This window comes from Aulonocara sp. 'chitande type north' Nkhata Bay, linkage group LG13 (genome assembly GCF_057382095.1).
Source record: "Aulonocara sp. 'chitande type north' Nkhata Bay isolate Kocher_YH1m ecotype deep benthic linkage group LG13, A_spYH_male_GT1.1, whole genome shotgun sequence".
Taxonomy (NCBI): Eukaryota; Metazoa; Chordata; class Actinopteri; order Cichliformes; family Cichlidae; genus Aulonocara; species Aulonocara sp. 'chitande type north' Nkhata Bay.
The window spans coordinates 4,359,599-4,382,729 of NC_141356.1; the positions used below are offsets into that span (position 1 = coordinate 4,359,599).

At 40.0% G+C, this 23,131-nt stretch overlaps 1 protein-coding gene across 4 annotated transcripts in view; it reads right to left on the minus strand.

Moving 5' to 3' along the window:
* LOC147315478 (stromal membrane-associated protein 1-like) overlaps positions 1-23,131 on the minus strand; it is a 161,918-nt gene that overhangs the window by 82,825 nt on the left and 55,962 nt on the right. For 3 of the 4 annotated variants that reach the window (XM_086258319.1, XM_086258320.1, XM_086258322.1), the window contains one exon: positions 21,349-21,411. The exons of the other annotated variant lie outside the window; for it this stretch is intronic. In XM_086258319.1, coding sequence (XP_086114445.1) covers positions 21,349-21,411 — 63 coding nt within the window. The remainder of the gene's footprint in view (positions 1-21,348; positions 21,412-23,131) is intronic. 4 annotated transcript variants of the gene reach the window in all.

Here is a 23,131-nt window from a genome sequence, read left to right on the forward strand (position 1 = left end):
AAGTCCGTGTGTGTGTGTGTGTGTGTGTGTGTGTGTGTGTGTGTGTGTGAGTGAGAGAGAGTGTGTCTGAGTGGCACCGCAGTAAGTCAGTGGCTGTGAAGTGTGCTCGGCTGCTGCAGTTCCGCACCATTCAACACGATCTGTCACTCAGCTGGTGGCACGAAGGCGCACACTCACACTCTCTCTCTCTCACACACACACACACACACACACACACACACACACACACACTAAAAGGTTTTGTCACACAGTGAAGATCTTAAGCTGCCACACACGCACCTCTTCCACCCAGTTACATTTATCTGACAGTCATGGAGATACCATTGCATTTAACACACTCACGTGATTAAACACACAAACACACACTCTTATAGATAAAGGCAAAAACAAACAAATTCAAGTAATGCATACTGATGTGCAAGCACGCAAAACTCACACAAACCAAGCCCAGGGCGCACACACACTCAAAATATATGCATCCACAGAGACACAAACAAAACAACACACACTGGAGCGCTTGAGGAAGGTCACGGTGTGGTCTGACGGTTGATGCATGACGGCGCTGTTCAGGGAAAGAATACCTAATCAAATCACAACCCTGGCAACAAACACACACACACACACACACACACACACACACACACACACACACACACAGAAAGTCCAATTTAAACAAGGTATCTTCAGGTATTTGGAGAAGTGAATCTGATTTGTCACTAAACAGGAGAGCTTCCAGAGCATCGAGAATCTTGTTAGGCTGTGGTTTTGAGAAAGTGACAGCCAGCATCAAGTTAGATTCTGTTAGATTTAGGGAACACACACACACACACACACACACACACACACACACACACACACACACACACAACAGCTGGGCACACAGCTGCCCAGCTGTTTTTTTAAGCGCAAACTTGATGGGTTGGATTTCTGTTTGCACACACAAACACAAACTCTCACACAGAAGGATTTGTGGAAGCACGGAGAGGCAGGATTTGGATTAGCAAGCTGCCGTTCATGTGGAACACTGCTCCAGACATCTACTGCCCCCCTTTTTGTCCAGTGTTTTTAACCACAGACATCAAAGATGAGTGAAAGTATCTGTCTGTCTGTTAGGGTTTTTCAGTCATTCTCCTGCCTCTTCCCTCTAATATCTGACTCCTACGGTGAAAAAGGAAGGCCGCACTTGCCTCATTTGCAGTAAATAATTGGATTTACAGCAGGTAAAATAACTATTGAACACATCACCGATTTCATGAGTAAAAGTAAATATATTTCTAAAGGTGCTATTGACATGCAATTCTCACCAGATGTCGGTAGCAACCCATCCAGTCTACACATGCAAAGACATCAAATCATAGATGTCCATAAGTTATGTGTCATAATGAGAAATGACACAGGGAAAAAGTCTTGAAAACTTTTAATGAAATGTATTTCTTTGTTGGTGATGACAGCTTCAAGATGCCTCCTAGTCACAGGACTAGAACTAGTCACATGGCATGCTTTTGGTCCAATCTTCCTCCCCTGTGAAAGGGAAGACAAAACGAGTGGCAGGACCCCCCCATTCCCACAAGCCTGGTTCTGCAGGAGGTTTCTTCCTGTTAAAAGGGAGTTTTTCCTTCCCACTGTCGCCAAAATACTTGCTCATCAAAGGTTATATGATTGTTGAGTTTTTCTCTGTGTGTATTAATAGGGTCTACATTACAATATAAGGAGCCTTGAGGCGACTGTTGTTGTGATTTGGTGCTATATAAATAAAATTGAATTGAACTGAATGCAAGTCCTTAAGGTTACATGGGTCCCTTCTATGAATTTTGATTTTTTTGTTTCTTCCATAGATTTTTAGTTGGATTCTGGTGATGTGATTGGCTGGGCCTTTCTAGCAGCCTTATTCTCTTTCTCTGAAACTATCTCAGAGTTTCCCTGACTGTGTTTGGGGTAATTATCTTACTCAAAGGTCCACCCTCATTTCGTCTTCATTAGCCATGGCAGCAGATTTTCCATTTATCTCTCCTTCGGTTATATGAAGTGTGTCAGTGTCATATGCTGAAAAACATTCCCACACCATGGAGCTTCAACATGCTTTCTCTTCAGCACTGGAGTCTTGCCTGGTGAGTGTGCATACAGGCCATGGTGGTTAGTATTTTCTTTGAAACAACTGTACTTGCTGATTCCAGGTCTTTCTGTAGCTCTCAACAAGTGATCCTTGGCTCTCAGAACTCTTCTAATAATTCTTTCCACTTCCCCAACAGTGCTCGCCGGAACCTTTAGTGGTTTAGAAATGGTTCTGTAACCAATGCCATCAGTATTTTTTGCAACAATAAGTTTGTGATGTTCTTAAGAGAGCTCACTGGTTTTACCCATCATGAGATGTTTCTTGTGTCATACGTTGGTATCAAGACATCTTTTTTTATAGGTCATCTGTTGGGACTGAAACAGCTGATATTAATGTGCACTAAGTGGCAGGACTGCTTTCTAATTACAGGCAGATTTCAGCTGGTGTCACTACTTTCCATGACTTTTTGCACCTCCCTTTCTTCATGTGTTCAATACTTCATTTCTCATTATTAATTAATTTATGGACATCTATGCTTTGATTTTTTTTGCATGTGTGGATTGGATGGGTTGATATTGACATATGGTGAGAATTTCATGTCAGCGGCATCTTTAGAATTATATTTACTTTGGTGACACGTTCAACACATACATTTCTTTGTGATAAAACTGACGTTTTAAACAGCCTTTGTCTCCGACTGTCAGATTTGTGAATTCATTATAAACGGCACTGTTATTGTGTGCATCTGCATGAATGACGCGGTTGAAATACTGATGAAGTTTATTTGTGTGAATGTCGTATAAACCCAGAGTCTCTATGTTTTGCGATTATTATTATTGAGATTGTACTGAATGAAAAAAATAATTGTCACCCAACTACGAGTTTTCAAAAGCTCGTCTGTTGAATCTATCGCATATCTCCACTGATGAAACACTTAAATACCATCCAACATGTTTCCATAAATATGAGTGAAGTGCTCTTTGTACAATAAAGTCTGAGGCTACCGAGCACATCCTCAGATCCCTTGAAAAACCGTCCTGATGTATCTGTGTACGCTATTCCTTAAAGTATGTCTGCCTTCTGTAAGTGTGTGCATATTTTCCTCCTGATGCACACTTGCAGAAACATTCGCCTTAATATTCAGAAGCGTTTTCAAATACCCGAATAATGCAAAACCGTGGTTGAACTTCAATCATCCAGGAAAAGTCATACTTCCTGCACATGAATAAAACTGAACATTTACAGGTAGAGCTATTCATAGAGAATAAAGTATAGAAGGTAACTACAACATTTTCACCTATATGTCTGTACCACATATGGAGAGCAATTAGGACACTGCTTCAGAGCATTTAGACAGATCTAGCTTTCTAAATGTTAGACTATATTCTGCCAGCAGCAGATAGTAAGAGGCTTCACATGGAATCACCTGCCTGTACCTCATCCAAAACCGACTCCAACCTCAAAGAATAAACTTTAGGACTGAACAATATAAACATCATAATACAAAATACTATTTTATTTTCCTAATACTATTAGAGGAACAACTCTTAATTCAAGATATTTAACTTAAAAAAACCCCAACTGAATTTGATTATTGTGCTGCTAATAACAAGAAAAATGATACTACTCATATTTAAAGGCAGCCACATGCAAACTTCTCAGTCACTTGTTCCTCTAATTTTTTTTCTTTTTTTGTCAAAATGAAGAGGTTATGTGCAATCTCCATCGCACACGTCCACAAGGCATTTACACAAATCTCTGGCTGAAAATAAATCTGGTGTATGATATATCTGACAGCCGTAGGCTCTGTAAATGCCAACCAGCTCAGCGGACATGGCTCTCTCTGTTTACAGGTAGACTGCGTTACAACTGTCTTAGTGGTGCATAAGCTGCACGGCACCACACCAGGGGAGATGCGTTAGCGTGTGTGGCCGTACATGTAAGGAATTGGAGGAGAAGCTCGTTGGTGTATCGGTGCATCTATGCATTTATCGTGGAGGAGGGAGAATGTGCGCTCATAACTGCATCTGTCCCATGTGCGTGAGTTTTCTTGGGAAAACAGACTTGATTCTCTTCCTCCAGCAGCGCAAATCCGGCCTATTGATTAGCCTCCTTGCGGCTACGCTATCGATCCTTTGACTTCAGAGAGAATGTGTTCTATGTGTGTGGTGCACGGTTTGTGTGTGTGCGCATGTGTGTGAGAGAGTGTGCGTCATGTTATTAGTCACAGAAGGCTGCTCCTTTGGCTGCCCTTCACACCATCCGCTCAAACTAACTCCAATCGACCACAGATATGCTTTAGCTGCTGCAATTGCTGCTGACTGTGTGTGTGTGTGTGTGTGTGTGTGTGTGTGTGTGTGTGTGTGTGTGTGTGTGTGTGTGTGTGTGTGTGTGTGTGTCACATTCAATCTCAGGAACCTTTGAGAGTCCAACTCAGTCCAGATGTACTGAGCACCTAGCGATAACACACTCCCCAAATCCCTCCACTGAATGAACAAAGATACACACATATACATCAACACACACACACACGCAAAGGCAAGCGCCAGTGTTTTTCATGAAGGAAAGCAGCCCCTTGTTCTCCTTGATAATTTATTCATGGGCTGAAAGAAAGAGACAACATACACCAGCAGTCCAACGGGACGACAGTGATTTAGTGTTTGTAGACAGACAGACAGAGAGAGAGAGACAGAGACAGAGAGACAGAGAGAGAGAGACAGAGAGAGAGAGACAGAGAGAGAGAGACAGAGAGAGACAGAGAGAGAGAGAGAGAGAGGAAAGACAAAGGGGGACAAATGAAGGAGAGATGGAGATGAATGGAGGGGAGGAGTGTGTGAAAACAACTGAGGAGGTAATGGAGTCACTGCTTGCTTAAAAACCACTTTGTGTTTAGGAGACTGTGCAAGCGGCACACACTACGTCCTTTCTCTTTAGTGCCTGACAGAGCCTGTCCTCCCTGCAAGGGCATCAAATATTGTTTTTGTCAAAGATGCTGGCTGTCTCAGAGATGCACACAAGGTGTCCTTTGGCATTTAAGACTTAACACAACACCAAAAGACACCAAAGACCAGCCTCACTCTCATCTTGCACATCCAGTTAGATCCATAATGTTGACTCTGAACACCACCAGTGGATTTTAGATCAAACAATCAAGATGTGACTGAAGTGTCGACTTTCAGCTTCAATTAAAGTTGTTTAACAAAACTATTGCATTAACTGTGTAGGAAGTTTTTTCTTTTTTTTACAGCCATTTTTATACATAGTGCCTGATTTTCAGATGTCCAACTAATTGGACAAACTAAGATAACGTTAAATGGAAGCATTGTTTTCAAGAAAATCCTTTTCAGTCAAAGACCGTCTGAAGTTCAGAACCAAATGTTGCGTTTGCTCCTTTGAGATGCTCTGCCAGGCCTTTACTGCAGCTGCTTTGAATTGCTGTTTGTTTGTGTGTTACTTTGTATTCAGTTTTATCTTCAGTAACTGAAAAGCACGTTCTAGTGGGTTGAGATCAGGTCACTGACTACGCCATTGAACATGCTCCTTTTCTTTGCCCTGAGAAGCTCTTGGGTTGCTTTTGCAATATTCAATAGAAGCCGTCATGATTTGAAAAATAGAAAGTTTACAGCAAGATCCAAACTACTGGTAATGCTCAAGAACAACGAGGCCAGAGAGTCGTCTTAAAGAACCTGCCCAGTTCTGGGAAAAAAAATTCTTTTTCCAGATGAAACCCAGAATAACTCCTAACAGGTTGATGGAAATAAATGGCTCATGATCAGAAGCAAAGCACATCATCTCATACATGGTGGCTACTGCCAACAGAACAGCTCATTAGCAGCCACGCATGCCCATAACACTGCCTCCTCCACCGTCCGGTTATTTATGAACAAAACTGTTCAGGCAACGTGTTAGGACCTCTTGGTGTCAGAATGGGTGAGTTGAGCTCTGTATTGTGTTTTGTTTCTAACATGAAATCAGCGCTGTGGCCTAAATGAGTTACTTAACAGCTGTGGTTAACAAAAGAGTATTTGCAGTGCTTTTATCTTTGCTGGATGTGTACCAAGGATTCATGACACTGATGCGGTTTACAGTTGAAATAGTGAGACTTCATGCTTTTGAATAAATCATAATGTGTCAAACAACAGCATCACAGTAAGCGCGATAGAAACTTTACTTTATAAATCCAATTTCAAATAAGATTTAAGCCAGCAAGTTTCAAGCAAAGCTTTACAGACTCTCTATCCAAGCATGTTCTGATTGCACGTTGATTTAAAGTGTTGTTATTTCAATGTGTGGAAAGCTACAAAGATATTTTTAGGCTGATATATACGCAGCACAGTTACATGTAGGAAAAAGGCACAGAAAATAGACACATCCAAAGCAAACAGATGAGCTTTTAATAATCTGTAAACAAAAATTCTGAAATTAACCTAAATGTTATTCTTTAAGCCAGTGTTTCCCAACCTTTAATTGTAATTGTTCTGCCCGTTACTCACCCTCATCGCTTAGAGCAGTGTTTTCCAACTACTGTACCGCGGGACATAGGTGTGCCATGAGAAATGATCAGGTGTGCCGTGGAAGATTATCTGGTTCCACCTGACTAGTACTGTAAGCGATCTGCATGAGTAACAGGCAGAACAATTACATTCTCTTCCAATAGAGGGCAGTACAACTACCTAATGTGAAATATGGTTGGGAAACACTGGCTTAGAGTACCAATCAGGTGAAACCAGATAATCTTCCACGGCACACCTGATCATTTCTCATGGCACACCTATGTCCTGCGGCACTTTGGTTGGGAAACACTGCTTTAAGGTATCATCCCAGCTGAAACCACTTGGCTCATCTCAACATCATAGTGGTAGCAGACACTAACGTTTCTCCCTGTATCATTGTAAATGAAGTAGGTTGATTTTACCATATTTTATATTACCAACCAAGGTTGCTTTTTTAGAAAGCAACACCAACTGGATGAGTCTACTATATAAGCAGGACTTTATTAATTAAAAAAAAAAGAAGAGTACATAAGCGTAAAGTGAAAGGTGACTAATAGTTTGCATTCAATTACAATTAGACAGATAAATGTCCGAACCGCCCCCCTGAGAGGTTTTGCAGAACACAATGTCAGTTATTTGACTGTGATTAGCTGAAACAATCAACTAATCCTAGTTTCAAAGACATCAGTAATGTGACAGTCCACTGATAAACCATTGAACCATGAAAAAAACATGAAACCAGTCTTCAGACCATCTTTTGCCCTTATCACCACCTATACATTATTCTAATTCTCATCAGCCAAGAATCATATTTTTACTGTGTTTCTTCAACCTTTGATCTGTGTGACGACAAGTGGATAACATGCTGAGACCAGCTTCCAATCAGTGCTGAAGTTTAATTAGCACCTACAGGCAGGATAGAAAGTACAGACTGAGTTGGGCTTTGACAACCCCAATCAAGCTGTATAAAAATGGGTCGTATAAATTCAGACAAACAGAAAGAGTCAATATTTTAACAAAAGACTCTTTAAAATTCTAGTATGTGAAACAAAATGCATGTATGCATGACTGTCTATATTTCCATTAACACACTATGGTTTCTTCCATGTTATCTGCAAGACTGTCCAAAATACATGCCGCCATTCAATCTGAAATCTGAATTCAGATCATCGCTTGTCTAAAAGCAGCAGGTGATTATGTTATCACCATTTAATTTAAAATGGCTGGGCAGAGAAGTCAACGTGTGTAGTTAATTTTTTCATTTAAAATGCTCAATATATCCCAGAATTCCTCCTGTCAATTAAAAGATACATCAGCCACCTGCCCTTCAGCTGCAAACACAGAAGAATTAATTTAGTCTGAGGAGAAAATTTGAGTGGGTTTGGAAGGTCAAGATAGTGTTCAAGACGCTTAGCTGATGAGCAAAAACAACAAACCAGAACAAGGTCATGAGAAAAAACAATGAGGACTGAGTTTATATATGACTAATGATTACTAACAGTCCTTTAAACATGAAAAAGGTTTTAATGAATATTACCTCAAAGTTGCAGTTTATTTTATGTTTGTTTGTTTTTTATTTAAATCATATAATTCTGGTAGGTTATTGGTCACATGACTCCCAAAGAAGTCTGAAGCTCGGCCACTATTGGTGGCATTTTTGAAGATTTAGTCTTTAAGAAAATTTCAGGTTTAAAGGTTTAAAAGGTGCTATACATAGGAAAATTGGCTGAAGTGCATCCTCATACACAAATTTTATTATTATTTTTCTATTAATAGTTTTTATCTTTTCAGCAGTTTGGCAAAAACATACACAGGGCCAGAAAGCGTTTGACCTACTGCTCAGTGGACAAGAAAATGTTAGACTGTTGAATAGAAAATAAAAATAAAGCTATAACATGCAGGAGCTCTCCTCCATGAACAATGAGTAAAGCATTTACTGTATTCCTGCATTTGCACTGGATGCTGACAGTGAATATCAATCAGCAGGTGCATAAATGGAATATGCAACTCCTGAGACAGAAGCCCTTTTTTAAACATTTAGATTTCACATGTGAGACACGATCTCATCCAAATGTAAACATTTAGGCATTTAGGTCATACCCTGCCTCAACATCATGTGACCTCACATGTTTGTCTTACAGTGCGACTGGTGAGCTACTACTGTCTAGAAAGATAGATCCAACATGGCCGACACCATGAGAGTAAGAGGAGCTTTGTTATCATTAATGTAATGCTACAGGAGTGAGCTGCTGAGGTAAGGGACAGCATGAGACAGTCACATTGGAGTGACGTGCAGTGAAGGCGCAAACATCTGTCTGAACACCTGTGTTATGGCACACCAGGGGAGAAATCCACACTTTAGTGTGCTTGATTAAAGTAGTAAAGAAGATGGCATCAATTATAAAATCAACATGTTTCAGCAAATATTCTTCAGAGTAATGTGCAATCTAATTGGCAAACATATTGATAATTATACCCATGTTACACTCTACTGTGTAACTTTACCTGATATATGATGCCTTCATGTTTTGTTTTGTTTTAAAAAAAGGAGGGGAAAAGAAGGAAAAAGGTTTTAATGTTTACGTTTAAATGCTACTGATCCTGACTGAAAGGCGATATCAACAAGGTCGCCAAGAATTTCACACAAAAATGCTATGAAATTCCTACCATGTACTGTGGGTCCATTTGTGTTTGATTTTGAAGCCATTTGATAAACTCCTAAACCTGTAGCAATAATTTTAGTAAAATTCTGGTGTTATATATAAAATCAAAGATGTATTTATTCAAAAGATTAATCGTTAAGGACAACATGCCTGGTATAATCTGACTGGATCCCAATCAAGTAAATTTCATTTGACCAGATTCTATTAAATTTAACATTTTAAAATGCACTTCTGTGGCAAAGTTACATGGAAAATTAACATGTAATCAAATTACTTAAAGTAAGCATTTTGGGCATACAGTGGTCCCTCGCTTATCGCAGGAGTTACGTTCTAAAAATAACCCACGATAGGTGAAATCCGCAAAGTAGCCAACTTTATTTTTTTACAATTATTGTAGATGTTTTAAGGCTGTAAAACCCATCACTACACACTTTATACACTTTTCTCAGACAGTCATGAACATTTTCACACTTTTCTCTTTTGTTTAAACACCCTCAAAGTTCAAACCTTCGTAGAAAAATAAATCCAGTATTAAAGAACAAAACCAAAGGCACCCGCGGTTCAGATAAAACTCTAGAATGTTGTTCGACTGAAGTTTTTGAAAGCAGTTAAATTAACGTGTGTTACATTCAAGTCAAAGTCGAAAACATTAAGTCTATCAGTCAAACTCAGTTACATTAAATCTTCTAACAATAGCAAAGCAATTACTAGAGCTTAAGAGGGGCATAACTGTAGTGATGGAGACCAAAGACAGTATAACAGGCTGAGTTTATGGGCTCAGTCACGCATTTTGGTTAATACTGGAAAAAATACTGCATCTATTTTGTAAACCTTGGTCTTCCTATTTTCAAAATGAAGTATTATGTGTGGTATGAAACTTCCGTCTTTGGCTAATGACTTGTCAATCACAAGACCCACCCTTCTTGTAACATAATGTTTTTGCAACCAAGATGGCGATGGTTGAACCTTCAACATGTGGGTTTTTGAAGTCCATATTTTACATTATCTATGGAGACAGAGTAGACTACAGTATAAGTTGCCGAGAAGAATTTCCTTATTACAAACTAAGAAAGCAACCAATGCTGAGGAAAGCCTGGATCTTCATTGGTGTTGCTTTTCCTCTTGATAAGCACACATCAAAAGTGCTGAACTGCCTAATTACACTCACTGCTTACGCGCTTTCTGAGAGACAGAAAAGCTCTGGACTGCAGGTTTGATAGCTATGGTAGCAAAATTACAGCTATTAAAATATATGACCCTGTTCAAAAACCATAGCAACACCATTCTGGTAATGGCTCGTAAAGAAAGCCCAGAGTAAAGTATGCAATGAAGTTTAATTCCTCTGCAGCAAAGTTAAGTTCCCTTCACAGAAGCATTAATACATTTTTATCCACAGCATGTAAAATAGTCCGCCCAGCTTAAAATATGCTGGAAATGTCTCTGATAGCCCGTGTGCAGGTCGCTGATTGTTCAGACAATTAACCAGACCTCGCTCAAACTGCAAGCAACCCATCAGCAGAATTTAATTAGTTAGAGACGACTGGCTGAAAAATATGCAGATATAGCATGTACATTTGACCCGTCTCCACCATACACATCTTTGAACTCACTTTTTGCTAAAGTTAATTAGAGCCCATTAGCATGTACCAATAAGGAAAGTCTCAGTAGCTCAGATATTTTTGGTAAATAAATATGAGGAATGGGAAGGAAATATTAGAAGGTAATGTGAGAGGTTTAAGGAAACAAAATAAATCACCCACATTCTCTGTAATCAAGAAGGGATATTTTTCATATTTTGAAATGACGCTTTATTCTCCAGAATAAAGAATACAGTTAGAATATGTATATATATCAACATCCAACTGGGGACATCAAAAGGGTCAAAATCTAAAACCAGCATCTCATTTTTCTTCACTTGCTTTTGAATGAGAGTTACTACAGTATAAAGGGAAAAGTTGATAAATCCTTAAGAAAAGAGTCTAACCTTTAAGTCTCCTTCTTCTTCTCTGGATGACCAGTGTCATCTATAATAAAGCCAACAACCACCAGCAACCCACTGGAAAATACTCATTTTTCCCCAGTCACTGGAAATTGCAAGGAGGTTGCCAACTGCCTTCTAGGCCTGGGTGACTGAGGCCTTGAAGCACTGGACCCAATTTCCATTTTTTTGAAGGAGTGTCATACAAATCTTCTTGACAGTTGTTGTAGTTTTTGACATTGCATATTTATTCTGTTTGTAAAGCAGAATCTAATCTCATTTTGCCACGGATGCTCGAGCGGTTTAGATACTAACCTCCTAGTTAGTATCATGTTCTTTTTCTTCAGCTTCTTGGTGCATTACCACCTCAATCAGGCAGTGGTAAATTCTGTATAAGTAAGTATTTTCTTTAAAAAAAAAAAAAAAGTATTTTACCTTTTAGTATTTATATAATCATATGTAATTAGTACGTGTGTGTGTGTGTGTGTGTGTGTGTGTGTGTGTGTGTGTGTGTGTCTGTCTGTCTCATGGCCAAATGTGATCAAACTGTAGCAAAAAAACCTCACAAAGTCCTCGGGCACTGTGTCTGTCTGACAGTTTTTGTCATCATGATGGTGTAACAACCCTGCAACATGTATGAATGTCCTCCACAAACGTGTACAGCATATCATCTGTACGCAAAGATGCTAAAGAGAGACATAAGGGCTAAAGGGTGAGAGCGTTCAGTGAAGAAGAGAGAGAGAGAATGGGAGAGTGCAAGAGAAGCCAAAGTGTGGAAGACGGGGATGTTGGGGGGGGGGGGGGGGGGGGGGCTGTCAGCATGTTTCCCGGTACACTGAAGATTAAACAGCTTTCAGTGTGTCAACACACACTTGGACTAACAAGTCTCTCGCTCTGTGTCCACACACACACACACACACACACACACACACACACACACACACACACACACACAACTATCTCCCTGACACTGGGCTTCAGAGACAGCTGAAGTACAGCTGAGACAGAGGAAAAGGACAAAAAGGAGATGTACAACGTCACATATCTCTGCAAGTATACACACACACACACACGTGCACAAAGACCATTCTTGCAAACAGACAACATCTGTTGCACAATTTATGCAAAAACACACACACACACACACACACACACACACACACACACGGATGAGTTTTGATATCTAAGTCCATGTTGGCTAAGTTCTGTGACTACCAGAACTTATATTTACTTATTGTTCACATTATAATCCAAACTTGTTTAAATGCTCTAAACTCAATGAAAGTAGATTCTCACACGTTTAAGAAATTTGAACTTTTATCTGTGTAAACATGTTCATTCATTTCAACTCAATTTTATTTGTATAGTGTCAAATCCCAACAACATACTATAAGGTAAAGACTCTTAAACAAGGTAACAAAGACAAAACCCCAACAACCCCTATGAGCAAGCACCTGGCAAGAGCGGAAAGGAAAAACTGCTTTTAACAGGAAGAAACTTCCAGCAGAACCAGGCCTTAGAAGGGCAGCCATCTGCTGTGATGGGAAGAAGACAGGACAAAAGACACTGTGGAAGAGTGCCAGAGATGAATAAGAACTAATGATTAAATGTAGAGTGGTTTTTAAACACACTCAGTGCATCATGGGAAGCAGCCTAAGCCTATTAGAGCCCATTTCATATCTGCAAAGTGTATATGGACCATAAGATGAATTATGAAAGATGCTCTTAGCACAGATTCTATAGCATTCTTTAGGTCTCAAGGATAAGTGATTTACTACCTCACTCTCAGGAGGTAGCACTACAAAAAAATATATTTTTTTAAAAGAAGAACACACACACGCGTTTCTAGGAACTTATGTCATTACCAGTTAATGATCAACTGTGATCTGATTATTATTTTCAACTGATTGTCTTAACAAATCAGCCAGTTCTGCTAGCACAGCTGAAAATTTGAGTTAAGAAATTAGCAAAAAATTTAACCAGAAGAGTGTCTAAAAAAACCAAAAACCAATAAACAGCTCAGTGAGCTGAGCTGATGACCCAGTAAGTTTACAGAAGAGGCCTAGATCTGAGTCTGCCCCGCCCCGGTATAGTCACTGCACGTTTTCCCCCAGCCTTCCTGTCCACTGTTTACTGTGCCATTACAGCAAATGCTAAAAAATAGAACTTTCATCTAAAACTATTATTATTCTTTTTCTAATAAAGACAACTTTGATTTGGGAAACTGTCAAAAACAGAGCATTTCATACACTGCCAATGAAGATGGGCAATAAATCACAGATACTGGACAGAAGAAGATTGCAGTGAAAACATGCCAAAGGAGGGCTGACGCCACCTGTTGGGTGTGGTGCAAATAAATCTGCGCATTTCAAGAAGCATCAGGTTACATAATCCAAATCATAGCTACATCACCAAAGATGTAAAGGGCAAATTAATAATTCTTTGTTAAAAAATTAAAATAAGAAATAATAAAAATTGTTATGGCCCTAGTAGGGCCTCCTTTGAATCTGACCTTGTGTGGGTGTGTCCTGCCTTAGGTGCCACCTTTTTTGTACAGCTGACTCCCATCAGCAATTAAGTATTCTTAAGGCCAGGGAAAGGTGATCTCTACTACCAGAGAGCCTTGTTGGGTTGCAGCTAGTGAGCTGTGTGCATATGGTGGTTGATTGCTCCTGCTCTGTGGAGAGGAGTGTGTTTGGGTGACTCTTTTTAGCTCTCTCTCTTTTTAGCTTACTTTTCAGTTTATTTACCAACACCTAGCTTTTGTTTTTGACTTCTTTAAAAGGTGATAGCAGCGTGTACAACTCTTTTAGTTTAGTTCAAAATAGAAACAATAAACAAACAATAAAACTAACTATTTTGCCTCCCTGTCTCCTTTTTTCCAACCTGGACACCTTTTGTTACTTTCCCTCATCCTCTGGACCATTTTAGGGGAACATAACAATAGTAATAATTCAAAATTATTACTACGTAAGAAATGAAATGATTTGCAGAGTGAACATGAAATATTCACTCTGCACGCCACTGCATGGACTAAAGTACTGAGTTTTACTGATTAGTTTCCTTCAGCATCAACTTATCAGCTAATTGGTGTCTAAACTACAGTTATTACTATAGTTAGCGGAATCAGTTAAAACCACTTAAACTAACATGCATGTTTTTATGTTATGTTTTGATTGTTTGTATGTTTTTGGGGGATTTTTATTTTTTTTTTTTTTTTTGGGGGGGGGGGGGGCAAAGTTATTTCAACATTCTTAATAAGACACAAATCATAGTGCAAATTCTGCAAAAACCCTCTGCACACCTTCTGTGGCCAGCTGACTTAAAGTGCTGCTGTGTACATTTTACAAGTACACACACACACACACACACACACACACACACAGTTACTAGTAGCTCTGAAAGCAGTGGGGAGAGAGTGCAACTACACACAAAGCCTGGAGGCAATTTAATCTTCGTCAATAGGGCTTAATCATATGCCGATTGTTTTTGATGCCATTAAAATAGAATGCAAGCTCTATTTTAAACACTGCTTTTCTTCGTCATTCACAGCAACGCTGCGCTCTTAGACCAGCTTTGGATACATTTACACAGGAATAACCTGAGAAAAATGGCACAACAAGAAAGGTTAAAAGAAGATTAAATTACAGTACAAACTGCAAATCCACCACAATATTGTATATATCATCAGAAGTCCAACCAAAAACTAATGCGGGCGTTGAATGGACACTCCCTTCAGTCCATCAGAGATCCTATTTATTAGAATTATTCATTCATGTTTTACTCATTTAGCTTTTTTCCTCCCATTTAATGGGACTCAGTTCAGTCAAATGCTTTCTCTCTCTCACACACACACACACACACACACACACTGTAAGCCCCCACCCAGTCAGTACTGTATGTACAAACTACAAGCATATGACCATAACAGCCGTGTCATTAGTTTTGTTTTATTCTCTGTGCTTCTCTGGTGTTTTCTCTCCTTACAGCTTCCCAGCATTAAGTTCACATAGCCTCTGTGTGTGAAGTGGCATCCTGGGTATTTTTCTTCCGCAGACATGGAGGTTAACTGGAGTGGAAACTATAAACTGCATTTAGTCAGAGCGGACAGGATAGAGAAAACCCTCTATTAAGGTGGATGTAGTTTCCCAACATGATATTAATGTATTCGAGATGAAAACATTTCTTGTCAACGTCAAAGACAGGAGACGAAGGGCAGAGCAGTTCATCCAGACCTGCTTTTATGGCCTGGGAGGCCCAGATGAGCTGTCGACAAGCCTCCGTCTCTGCCAGCTGCAGTCTGAGAACAGCCTCCAAGACCGCCAGAAGGGCATCGCAATGAATGCTCAGCTCCAAGAATCCAGTTCAAACCGGGGATATCAACAGCATTTACCATCATTACCAAGAACAATGCAGCAGTCACTGGATTTTATTTGGGACATGTGCATAATGGCAAAAATAAAATTCTACAGCCTTGCAATCAAGAGGAGAGATTGCAGGATTGCATCAGTTGTGTTATGAACTGAGAAATCTCTGGAAGACTAAAACACAAACAAGCAAATTCAGTGTGACCTGTTACATCACATTTCAGTATATTCACTGTGTTTTCACAGGGTTGCCTTACACACACATGTTGTAAAGCATGGTCATGTTCATAGAAAAAGAAATAGTTTGCAGTAGTTATTTGGATGTAAATACAATGAGTGAGTAAATATGTCAGGGCAGAAATATTGATAGAAAATAAAATGGGACACAATAAAGAGAAAAAGTAGATTCATCTTGAATATGCGAATGTATCAGAGGAAACCACCAGAGAGTACAGGGCTCAGTCTTAGTTGGTACAGTTCCCCATAGCCTACATTTTTGTTCTCTGCAGAATGAACACACACACACACACACACACACACACACACACACACACACACACACACACACACACACACAGCTGAGAGCTATATTATTCCCTCACTGCTTCACAGGCCATGGAAGCTCTGAATTCACTAACCATGACCCAGAAACACACGCACTCACCCCTTTCGCTCCTCTCTCGTGCTCTCTCAAGCAAACATAAGTGCGTGCACACACTATAGATATGCATGAAAGCATAGCACAGCTCTAGCGCACATACACGTGGGTAACAGCAAAGGCCAACTCGCATTATGCCTGCATCACACACACGTTCGCTGACCCTCACCTCCACACATCAGTTATTTGCAGCTCATCGTGAGGCCGGCCTGATCTGGAATTACATTCTAGTCAGACTCGCGTCATTCTTTGTGGTCAAAATCACTTATCTCGACTGACAGCAGCAACTTACCAGATTTTATATTAAAAAACGCAACATTATGCAAGTTGTGTTTCGGGATGGGAGAGGATCTTTTTTCTGGTGCACTCTGGTGCATTAACAGTCTATCGACAATTTTTAAAAAGCTACATTTGCCACATTTTCTTTACTTCCTCTGAATGACAGAAGGCTTCTTCTGGACAGATATTACACCATTATATTAGGAACCTGTTCCAGCTGAGGTTCCACTTATATATTATTCATTGCGCACACTGATGATATTATCGTCCTTCCAGATACAGTTCCCCTCTATATGCCCCTGTGTGTGAATAAGAAATAATCCACACCGATGGACGTAGCGATATTAAAGCATATGTGAACAACATGAATGTTTGAGGGGTTTCCCCTAGAGGATGGGCTCAGGATTCAGGTGGAGGGCTTCACAGGCTCTAGGCTTTCACTGCTGTCACACATTGTGGATTCAATAAGTCGCACGGGCACACGCAAAGAAAAGCTGCACTTCACCTTGTCATAACTCAGGCTTTCACAGTGCTGCTACAGCCTTGTACATAAAACATGATCACTGCTACTGGCCTGAGTTCTCCTTCTGGTTACTGTAGGTTCACTTTGAGGGTTTTTATGGGTTGTTTTCTTCTAATGTTCCCTGTATTTCTCTTCAGCACATCAGCTTTTAAAATTCTTGCTTACATACTACTCAGCCACAGCTACCATGTTATGTTAGCCCTCCAAGTTCCACCGCAACAGCTGTGGCACACAGGAACTCTGGTGGCGTGCTCTGGTATCTGGCACCAGGATTGAAACAACAGATTGTCCTAAGGGTTGGGGGTACGGCCTCCTTGGATCAGGCTTGTTCCAGCACAGATGCTTGATTGGTTTGGGTAGCTTAGTTTGGAGGCTGAGTTACCGGCTTAGGATGTTTGTCATGTTTCTTTAGCTGTTCTAGAGCATTTTTATGGACTGTAGTGAGATGTTTGGGGGTGGGCACTAATGTCTGTGGTTGCTATTGCCAACCATAATGACAGCACATGCCAGGAATCAATGTTTCCCAGAAGAACACTGCATTGAAACGCAATAATCAATGTTTTACATTTAGGCTGTCAGTGGTTTGACTCTGTTGTTGCAAAGACTGTATATAAAATAAAGATTTAGTCACTAATCCTGACAAAATATCAAGTTTACACACACACGCACACACAATTTCAAAGTTATTTTTTGACAGAAGCTACAACTGTTAAGCTAGATTAATTACCTTTTTGTTTGTTTAAGTATAACTTACACATATAAAAACTGCCTAAAAAATTAGAAGAAAAATAATAATACAAATGTGACCTACTGAGGTTGGATCTGCCTGACGAACACTGCACACCATACAACAGCAAACAGTACTGTACACTACACATGGTTACTTAAACCAGTTTGAATGTGCCAAGAAACAAAGCCCTGCAGGCTCTAATCAAAATGCAGTTTTATATTTGCATATGCAACAGAAGGGGTTCATGTCCAGCCTGAGTTGGACCAGTTCCTAATTATACTAGCTATACTAGCTATAGTTCAGCCCGATTAACTGTAGTTTGACAGCTTTGAGCCTCAGGTCTGTGTACCAAATTCTTTTACATCTTGTTGTTCCAAATATATCCAACTATACTATCCACGATCATGTGAGCTATACGAGCACTGTAGAAGCTAAAGGTGAACCATGCTGGGTGGTGATAGGCTGTGTCTGAGAGACTGGATTAGGAAGGTTCTGGTGACAGAGCCAGAATAAAGTGTATGTACAGTAGCAGTAAATAATAAGACTGAGCTACTCACCGACAGCAGATACATGCTAGAGCACTGCAAGACTCCAGCCAAGATCCTGGATTCTGCTTGCCAAGTGCTGAGTAGGGCAGCACAGTGGATTAACCCCACAGCAAAAAATTCATCCCAAGAGCAGCAGGTTTTTTCCCCTAAGCTGATGCCATCATAAAGATAGCAGCAGAAAAACTTCTATGAATTCTGTACCCATATTAAAAATTATGAGTTTTAAACTGTCATTGGTTGCTTACATTTTTTTTTTTAAAGAAAAAGAGAAATAAAGAAAGATTTTTCCATTTCTGCCCTTTTTCCATTCAAACCCAACTCTGAAAAAGTTGGGATGCTGTGTAAAATGTATATAAAAACAGGATCAGCAAATCACATAAACCCATATTTTATTCAAACTGCAAGACAGAAAATATATCATGTTTAAACTAAGTTTACTGAATTTAATGGATCCAACAGGTCTCAAAAAGGCTGACACGAAGTAGGCGTGAAAAAACCAACAAAAAAGCTTGAGGAAGATTGTTCTGTGCGAAGTGGAAAGCTGTTCTGTGCTCAGTCAAACTGAAATATAAACTGAATTGGAAAATACGGAGACCACGTTCTTCATTCAAAAGGAGCAGGACCATCCAACTTTTTATGAGCACTCTCTCAGGATGCATTTAACAGCATGGCTTGTAGTAGAAGAGGTCAGGTGCTGAACTGGCCCACAGTCCAGACCTTTCACCAAACAAAACCCCAGACTATTGAGCAGCTAGAACCCTATATCAGACAAAAATGGAACATTCCTCTGCTAAATGTCCAGCAGCTGATCTGATCAGTTCACAAATGTCTTGACTGTTGTAAAATAAGAGGGGATGCCAAAAGTGGTAAACAGCTTCCTGAGATGTTTTGCGATGTTTTGAACTCACACATGGACTGTCAACACAGTTCCATCCACTGTGCAATACTTAATTTTACGTGCAATAACCCACACTGTAAATACATAACACTATTTATTTTTTACATTTTATATTTTTTCTGAATACTGTTCATATATATATGAAAAATAGTGCTGCAGAAATTGTGCACCTCACCCCCTTTTCTTTTCCCACATGTTTGCACTGAGTAGGAGATGCTCTGTATCTCATTGCATATCTATACAGTTAGGGATGGGTACCGGTGTCCGGTGCCATGATGGCACCGGTTCTGACATAAACGGTAGTAACCAGACCGAAAAGCAGCGCACATTTCGGTGCTTTATTTCGGTGCCTTTTTTTTCCCGAGCTGTGATACACTTCTAGCCAATCATTTTACGTTTCCCAGGATAGTAGGCAGGTCCAGGTACGTACGTTCTGTTAGAGCAGAGCTACAGATTAAAAATGCTCAAGGCGAAGCGGTCAAAAGTCTGGCTGTATTTCACAGCAAAAGATGCAAACTCAGCAGCCTGCAACAAGTGCTTTAAGCTGATACTGTGATACTGTCAAAGGAGGTAACACCTCAAATCCGATGAAACACCTGGCGACGCATAGCGTTTGTTTTTTTTAAAAGCCCAGAAATGCGCCGTATGATAGCTTGCTGCGAGACCTCACACCGAGCGCATCTACTGTGCGTGGGTTGCCTGTTATCTGACCCGGAGTTAGCAATATCCCCCAAAAACCCCGAAGAGGAGAGTCCTGGCCCCTAGCCCTGCCAGTGTAGCAGAAATGATGAGGATGATGATGCAGCAGCAGCCGTTCTTCTCTGCGTGAGTAGCTTAATGTTCGTGTGTAATTTACGTTGAGTAGGCTAACCACGTTATTACATTAATGCATGTAAGGTGAACTAGCAAACATCATCATAGCTACATTCGGCTGTCCTCTTGTTTGATGGCAGATACTCCCTTCACCCTGGCCAAAAAGGCTAAAATGACCAAAGAAAAAGTGGAAAACAGTTAAACATGAGAGGTTTAGGACAAAGTTTGTGTTTTTTCCATTGATTAAGCACTGCTTCCAGCCAAGAGTGATGCCATATATGCCCCATAGCTGCAGAAAAGGCTAACATTGTTATCTTTTTACAAAAAACCAGCTGAACATGAGAGGTTTTTGGACCAATTTTGTGTTCTCCATTCTTTAAGCACCGTTTGAGCACCGTTTGAGCACCGGCACCGTTTCAAAAGTACCGATTTGGCACCGGTATCGGATAAAACCTAAACGATACCCATCCCTATATACAGTGACAATAAAGGCATTCTATTCTATTTTACTGCCATCAAATTGAAAATGACTTTATTAACTCTTTAAATTGTACATTTTCTTGCTTTAAACATTCGATTTGCTCCAATATCCTACTGTGAATAAAAACAGGTTTACAGGTTTGTAAACCATTGCATTATGTTGTTATATACATTTTACCCCAACGTTTTGGGAGATATGGTTATAGGTTTTCTTGCAGGTGTTAACTAGCGAGGTAGCTGGATTCTTGAGCTACTTGAGCTCAGATTTAAGACAACTCCCAATTGGTCAGATTAATCTGCATCATTTATGGGTTACTAGAGCCGTATATTTAGGTCTCTCAAAAACTGGAGAGTGCTTCATCAGTGAAAGACGAGTTTCAATAACTGTAACTGATTCTGGTGGTGGTGGTTCATTGATCTAATTTGTTGAAGAGACAGACAGATGTTCATTCAACGTGTTTTTTAAGTGCCTGCACCAATCAACAAAGTTTCAAGGGAAAACTTTCCAGATGGTTCCATGTAAAAACACCCCAGAATGCTCCACTCCTGTTCACCGGTTAGTTGCCAACTTACAGTGTTTGTTAAGTGCCGAGTAGGCTGTAAAGATTGTTTTTTTTACTAAAACTGCTGCTTGCTGTGGTTCTGATTTTCTGAAGCTTGAAAATCAAAACCGCAAATATACCACAGCACTCCATTAAGTTGGCTGACAGTACAGTGCAGTCATGGTTAAAACCTAAGCTTACTTGTGTTTTATCGTAGGCTCAACTCAATAACTGAATCCATTCCAGAACCATATGAACCTAAATCACATCTCTCGTTTTTCAGATTACACCTGTAATCCATGATTTATGAGCGGTGTTTCTACCTTTGAGTTGTTGTGTCTCTCTACTTTGTCACCATCCTTCTCTTTCTTCTTCTCCCGCTCCTTCTGTGAACAAAATGAATGGATAGTGTGAGACAGTGGCGTATAGTTGGTGCCACCAACACACATATCCATTTAACTCATGTACACACATTTATGTGGACCCGTTGTGCTCATTTTCAGCTCCACATTTTTATTCTTTGACTCTACTAGACTAGCTTTGCACGATTCCTAGTTGAAATTGTTCTTATGCAAGCATGCTGGACCCTGCAGCCCATCAGTTCATCCTCTATGTGAAACCAGTTGTTATAGCTCCTCTCTTTTAAAGCCAACTTAATTCTGATTGGCTGTCACATGCAAATAGAAGGTAAACTGCAGGTGGGTGGGGTTCTGTGTCTGAGTGGAGCGCATTTATCGAAAGACTAGAAAAACTATCAGCAGCCTGAGTTTTGGCCCACAGGGATTACACAGTCACCTCATTATATGAAACTCTGGCCAAGTGTAATGTCCACCACTGTCACAATATGACAGAAAATAAGGAAAAGCATAATAAGTCCATACTAAGCCTGGGTCAGTGTGGTTTTTTGACTGGAATTCTGGTTATACAAGTCCCTTCTTCTTCTTCTTCACATTGATATTTACATGCAGGGTGACAACTGGAGCTCTTTTTGGCTCAAATAGACATGAAACTGATGAAAGCCGCAGTACAAAATGACAAGCTACCAATGGAATCTGAAAAACTTAATTTTGGAAACTGCAATTTCTTAAAATGAATTGGTAACTTTATATTACGGCCCATGACTAAGGCTTGCAAGTCCCCTGTAATAGAATAAATTTCAGTGTGTATCAAGAAGAATCACAGTGCTTTAATTACAGAGCTGTTCACCGGTACCATCAAAACACGTGCTGCTAGACTCGACCCCAGACATGCTCGCAACAACTGCAAGTTGTGTTTGTGAAACTACATTCAGTAATGTATTTTAAAATTCACCTCAAACTTCAATCAGATGATTTAGACCAGTGTTTCCCCAACTTTGGAGCCGCAGCACATATTTAACATGAGAAAAATCACACGGCACAATGTCACAAAAAGCATATTGATCATTTTTCCCCATGCAGAAGGTATAGCAGAATTGGCTCGGTTTGTCCCCAGTACACCGTTTTTGCTTTCATCTGGGACCAATCAGATTGACTGCTTTTTCTTTTCAAATATTTATCCATTGCTATTACGCCAGCTCGAAGCCGACCGGGAGGTCGAGGCACGATGTGCCGGGAAAACAGTGTTCCTCCCGGCCGTAGCAGGTCTCGACCTCCCGTTAGCTTCGAGATGGTGGGTGTCAGATCTCCGAAAACGTTGGAGCACTTTTGCAAATATGTGATGTCTTGTAAACCGAGCAGATATCTGACGTTTACACAACTACATTCACGCCTCAAAATATCTTAAAAGTTTATTTTGTGACCCAGAAAGAGTAATATTACAACTAAGTAGCTGCCGCCATTGTTGGAATTCAACTTTTGCGAGATCTCGCTAAAGTTCATCGTAATTTTTTCTCTCCCATGTCCCTTGCGGGGCTCCGTAGGAAACACTGATTTAGATACACCCTGTATTTTATTTGAAATTTAAGCGAAATTACATTTACCTATAATATTTAAAGTTCACCACATAAGGAGGTATTGAGGCTGATTTACACAAAAAAATAAAATAAAATTATTTACAGTGTAATTTGTGTCTCTTTTCCTGTAAAATACCCAGAATTTTGGCACCACCTTAAATTTCTTATGCACT